Source organism: Dipodomys merriami, unplaced genomic scaffold (assembly GCF_024711535.1).
Source record: "Dipodomys merriami isolate MVZ:Mamm:240054 unplaced genomic scaffold, mDipMer1.0.p SCAF_11, whole genome shotgun sequence".
Taxonomy (NCBI): domain Eukaryota; kingdom Metazoa; phylum Chordata; class Mammalia; order Rodentia; family Heteromyidae; genus Dipodomys; species Dipodomys merriami.
This window is the reverse complement of record NW_027202382.1, coordinates 16,889,293-16,895,292: the sequence shown is the minus strand read 5'-3', so window position 1 is coordinate 16,895,292 and position 6,000 is coordinate 16,889,293. Positions and strand designations below refer to the sequence as shown.

The window sequence follows — 6,000 nt, the reverse complement described above, 5'->3', positions numbered from 1 at the left end:
CGCCCCGGGGCACGACCCGGGGGCTGGCGCCGAGGCGGCCGCGGGAGGTGGCGCGTGCTGTAGGGGAGGCGGCGCACCCGCCCCGGGCCCGGCGCGAGGAGGGCGGGGCTCAGGCCGCGGTCCGGCCGCCCGGCGCACTGGTCTGGGCGGGGCCAGGACTGCGGGGGCGGGAGGGGGCGGAGCGCTCTGCCTCGGGGGGCGTGGCCTCGGCGCGGGGCGGGCTCTGGCGGCCCGAGTGTCACACACGCGGCGGCAGGGGAGGCGGCGGCAGCGGCGGGCGCCGCCAGGACGGGCACGGGTGGGCGCCGGCTGCCTCCCTCGCTCGCTCGCTCGGTTCGTTCGTCCCCTCGTTCCCTTGCCCGCTTCCTCGTCGGTGGCGAGGACGGGTTTGCTCCCAACGCTCTCGCGAAGGAAGAGGGGCACCGAGGACGCCAAGTTCCCGCAGCAGCCGCGGATCCCCCCCCCCGCCGAAGCGAAGGCTGCGGTCCGACGGGACAGGAGCGCGCTCGCCGCGGGGCTCGCGGTGAGAGGGTCCGCGGCGGGGGACGCTCGGGCCTTTTTGCTCTTCGCGGGCCGGGATCTTATGCGACGCGCCCGCGAGGGGCTGGAGATCGGAAGCCCGGGCGGCGCGCGGCGGAGGCGGAGGGTGGTGCTGCAGCGTCGGGAGCCCGAGAGCGGCCGGCAGGAGGCATCGGCGGCGGCGGCGGTGGCGGTGGCGGCGAGGACTTGAACTTGGCGTCGGCCGCGGGCGCCCCGGACGCCCCCCGCCGGGGCCGGGGCGCCGTGGGACCTGGGAGGCAGCGTTGCCCTCCGAATGGCCGCGGCGGCGGCGGACCGGGCTCCCGCGCCGCGGCCCTAGGTGGCCTCTCGCCATGGCCAAGTGGCTGAACAAGTACTTCAGCTTGGGCAACAGCAAGACCAAGAGCCCTCCGCAGCCGCCGAGACCCGATTACCGCGAGCAGCGGCGCCGGAGCGAGCGGCCCTCACAGCCCCCCCAGGCCGTGCCGCAGGCCGCCTCGGGGTCCTCGGCATCCTGCGGGCCGGCCTCGGCCTCCTGCTTCTCGGCCTCCTCGGGCTCTCTGCCCGACGACAGCGGCAGCACGAGTGACCTCATCCGCGCCTACCGCGCGCAGAAGGAGCGCGACTTCGAGGACCCCTACAACGGGCCTGGCTCGTCGCTGCGCAAACTGCGCGCCATGTGCCGCCTGGACTACTGCGGCGGCGGCGGCGGCGGCGGCGGGGAGCCCGGCGGGGGCCAGCGCGCTTTCTCGGCCTCGTCCACGTCGGGCGCCGCGGGCTGTTGCTGCGCCTCCTCGGGCGCTGGCGCAGCGGCCTCCTCGTCCTCATCCTCGGGGTCCCCGCACCTTTACCGCAGCAGCAGCGAGCGGCGACCCGCCACGCCGGCGGAGGTGCGCTACATCTCGCCCAAGCACCGACTCATCAAAGTGGAAAGCGCCGCGGCGGGCGGAGCTGGGGACCCCACGGGGGGCGCCTGCTCCGGCGGCCTCACCTGGAGCCCAACAGCCTGTGGAGGCAAAAAACTGCTCAACAAGTGCGCCGCCTCGGCCGCGGAGGACAGCGGGGCCGGCAAGAAGGAAAAGGTAAGGTGCTCCTTGATGAATCCTGCTCGACCGAGGTTCCAGAGGCACTGGGCGAACCGGGGAACCGAGGTCCCCAACCTTGTGTCAACTTCGGCCTAGGACCCAAGGTTAGGACTCCCGCCCCGTGTCCAGATCCTGCTCGGCCCCCTTGATGGTTTGACACAGTCTCTGCTGCTGCTGCTGCTGCCGCCGCCGCTGCTTCTCCAAACGCCCCCTTGTTGAGCCCACAGCCCCGAGCGAGAGCACCCCGCCTAGCCTTGCCCCAGGAAGAGACATCCAGCCAGCCCTTCCGGCTCCCCCAGTGAAGTCTTTCGAGAGCTTGGGCTGTCGTAGGCTTAAAAGAGCATTTACTCTTGCCCTCCCTCCGCCTCCATGGGAACTGAGGTCCAACTCTGGGAAGGGACTCTCCCGGGAGCTAACTCACCACTCCCGGCCGGCTGCCTCGGAGCGGGTACGGGTACATGTAAATCCTAAACGCCCCACCCTCCGAGAGCCTGGTTTCCGAAGCGAGGCGGCCTTTTGTAAAGGAGTGGCACCAGAAACCCCCTCGCGGGCTGTTGGGGTCGTTGTGCGCCTTCTACCAGAGCGCTCCACGCTCATCTGTCAATTGTTCCCGCCCTGCGTCCTAGGGGTGTTTGGCTATCTGGCCGGCTGGAAGAACCGGTGCTCCTGCTACACTTTCTTCTTGAGCGGCCTCTCCACTACACTGCCCCAGCCCCGGTGGCTCTGTGACATTCTCCTTTCTAACGTCTTAGGCCATCTTGGTTCCCCCCTTCCTTCCCCCTTTGAAGTAGACGAGTTAATTACGATCAGACTCAGCCCCTTCCTCCCTTTCACACTCTCAAGCTGCCCTCCCTTCCCCCATAAAATAATACTAGTTCTTTCTACTTCTGGTGGAAGGCAGTGTTTTGATTAAATCTGAGGCCCAGTGGGAGAGCTCACTCCTTAGAAGCAGGGTTGTATGGCTGTCAGGCTCCTGCTGTCTTGTTCTGTCTCACATTCTTCTTCCAAGGTAAACTTTTGTCCAGACTGATAAAGAGTTTGAGTTTCTCTTAGGGCTGGAGGTCCTGACAGGAGGGAGACAGGCTCCTACCTGCCAGCTGTTGCTTGGAAAGGGATCTATCTGCTTTGTTTTCCTGGAGGTAGGGATAAGGAAATGGTCTTTAATTTTTCTGATTGGTCCCCTTTCCCTGATATCCTGAAGTATCCCCCTTCCTGCTTGGTCTGCCCCGAGGATGTTGTGAGCAGTCTAAAGGATCTTACCTCTCTGGAGAAGTCTGGTGACACACTTCCGATGTTTGGACTCTGGGCTTACCAAGCAGGATGCCACACCTAGATGACAGTGAGCTGAAAGCCAGGTGACCACCCTAGCACCAGGAAGGTCAGCAGGGAGACACTCCCAGTGGATACCACTGTGCTTTGTATGGCTTGTGGTTGATAGGTGAGAGCAGCCCTGATAAAGGTCCCTTGCAGCCTTCTGTGTGGCCTAAGCTTGGCTTGGTGCATACAGTGGGGGAGTCTTGGGTTTCTGAGCCTGAAAGGCATGAGAAAAGTTCTCAGGAAAGCTTCCAGGTCAATACCAACACAGTCCCTGCATCCCTGTGCATGTCCCTCACTACTCATGACCACCTGCCAGGGTTGCATCTCCTTTCTTTCTTGGCAGTGTTGGTTCTGCCTGCACAGGGAAGTCTTCTGTAGCTTTCCAAACTTTACATTTTCCCCCCAATTATAGTGAAGACAGTTTCACATACTCAGGAATAATGTGTTTGTAGCTGGAATGTCAAGTGTCTTTAAGACTTGGCTTTATTCACTCCTCTCCCCCTCCCCCCATGGGGTCTGAACACTGGGCCTGGGTGCTGTGGCTAGCGCTCTACCACTTGAGCCACAGCACCACTTCCGGCTTTTTCTGCTTATGTGGTGCTGAGGAATCGAACCCAGGGCTTTATGCATGCAAGGCAAACACTCTACCACTGAACCACCTTCCCAGCTTTGACTTCATTTTGACACCAGATATTTCTGTGGGTCTTCTCCATGCTTTCCCCTGCCAGGTGTTGGAGTGGGAACCCTTGTGGGGTTGATGTCTGCAGTGAGGCCATCCTGCCAAAGTGCTATGATGGGGCCTAGTTTTAAAGAGGGGTCAGAGAGGGTACCTCTGAGGAAGGGTCTGTGGAGTGGGAGGGGTGGTGATCAGAGGTGGCTAGAGAAGAGCCTAGTGGTTTAAGGAACCACATGTGAGAGGTCCTCTGTGGCTAGAATTGAGAGGTTAGACTTGGGTAGGACCCTTATAAGGGTCAGCACGGCAAGCTAAGCGCAGTGGGGGCTGGTGAACGATTTAGCTGTGTGATCTGATACTTGGTCTGATCTCTCTGGGCTTCTTTTCCCCTCCCCTTAGGTTGTAACTCAGAACTCTTTGATCTTTCAGGAGTTGTCAGTCCTGGGAGACAGGGATTGTAGTTACCAGATGTTCTGTTGGAAAGGAGGCAGCAGGGAGGGGCTACAAGACTAGTTCACAGTGGTGGTTCTTACTCTTCAGCATACTGGAGGGCTGGTAAAACAGATGCAAGGACCCATCCTTGCAATGTGTGCTGTCAATAAGCCAGGTGGGGGGCCTGAAACTTTGCCTCTGACAAATTCCCTAATGACCTTTGCTCCTGAGACACTACCTGGAGAGACACTGATGTACTCAGGGCTTCTCTCCCCTCAACATTGCTTTGGGACTCAGACAGAGATTATAGGTACCATGTTTCTGCTTTCTGTGTGAAGCTATATCCAGTGCTTCCCCAGCCTCCCAGCCCCTTCAGGCAATCAGAAGGCAGTCTGGTTTTTAACATTATTTCTAGCCAGGCTTTCCTAGGGATCAAGGTGACCCAGCCCTGAATTCCTACTCCCTAACCATTTTTCTACCCCACTCCCACCCAAATGACTTCAGGACAATTCACTACTGACACCCACTTAGTGTTAGGCTGGCCCAGGTTCCTTTCAGTCTTTAGGGAACTGGGTGAGACTCAGGTCTGGTAAATGTCCCCAGGATGTCAAGCCCTATGTTGTGTTTTAACCGTGGCCTGAACTGAGAGTTATCATTCTCCTTTCAGTGACAGCCCCCACCACAGTTTACCTTTAGAGTTTCCCTCCTGTCTCCCTCTATGCCTCTGCTTCCCTCTATCACACACTTAATGCATCACTTCTTCTCCTAGATGAGTTCTGGGGCACAAAACCTTGGCCGCATCATTACTGCCCCCACTGCCAGCATCCAATTTCAGGCATTTTCCTTTTTAGAATTACATGTAAGAGAAACTGTTGACAGAGCTAGTTTCTTCCCTAACATAGTCATAGCCAATTTTTAGCCAGCATTTGTTTTATGCTCAGAGCTATCTTGGTACCAGTGTGAGCCTCTGTAGGATGTGGGTACATATTTTTGCCATTTGTTTCTCCCTGTTTTTGTCTTGGGAATTTTTAAGAGGTCTTCTTCTAGGAGGTAGGTGACTTAATCTATGGAGAGGAGTAGAATTTCAGTGAGGTCAGGGGGTGATTGCAGGTGATGTGTGTGTACATGTGCATGGACATATGTAAATCTTAAAACAGGATGTGTTTTTGGAAACCAGAGCTTTTATCTAGTGATCCTCAATTGGGGATTGAAAGGGGAATGAGACTTGTGGGAGCCTGAGTTTGCCCTCCGAGTGTTTCGTTATACAGGATTGTCCTTGCATACTGTGGGCCAGGAAAGGGAGGATATGTGTGCTTAAAGCCATGGGCTGAGGAGTCCCAGCCTATTATTATAGACCTATTACAGCCACTGGAGTTGAGACAATTATAATATAGCTCAGATGAGAGATGCTCAGGACTTGAGCGTTTGGGAAAGAAAATAAAATTGTAATAGATAGAAATAGTATTCTTTCAAGTTGTGCTTTGGAAAAAAAAAAAAAAAGATGAGAAAGTCAGGCGCTGGTGGCTTACTCCTATAATCCTAGCTACTCAGGAGGCTGAGATCTGAGATTGCGATTCAAAGCCAGTCCAGACAGGAAAGTCCATGAGACTTTTATCTCCAATAAACCACTAGAAAACTGGAAGTGGTGCCATGGCTCAAGTGGTTGAGTTGAAGAGCTGAGGGACAGCACTCAGGCCCAGAGTTCAAGCCCCACAACCGACAAAAAAAAAAAAAAAAGAAAGAAAGAAAAAGTCCAGTTACTTGGTGAGTCTGCTTTGGTGCAAGCAGACACATTTCTTTTTTTGGGGGGGAGAGGGGGGGTCTGGTTGTGGGGCCTGAACTCTGGGGCCTGGGCACTGTCCTTCAGCTCTTCAGCTCAAGGCTAGCGCCACTTGGCGTTGAGCCACAACGCCACTTCTGGCTTTTTTCTTTTTGCTTATGTGGTGCTGAGGAATTGAGCTCAGGGCCTCATGC

General features: G+C 57.3%; 1 protein-coding gene across 1 annotated transcript in view; it reads left to right on the top strand.

Annotated features, from left to right (window-relative positions):
* The first annotated feature begins 247 nt into the window (after positions 1-247).
* The window catches only part of LOC138819024 (SH2 domain-containing adapter protein B-like), a 136,904-nt gene continuing 131,151 nt past the window's right edge, over positions 248-6,000 (top strand). Inside the window, 2 exon segments of the mRNA XM_070010160.1 lie at positions 248-660; positions 662-1,601. Coding sequence (XP_069866261.1) covers positions 584-660; positions 662-1,601 — 1,017 coding nt within the window. The 5' untranslated portion in view covers positions 248-583.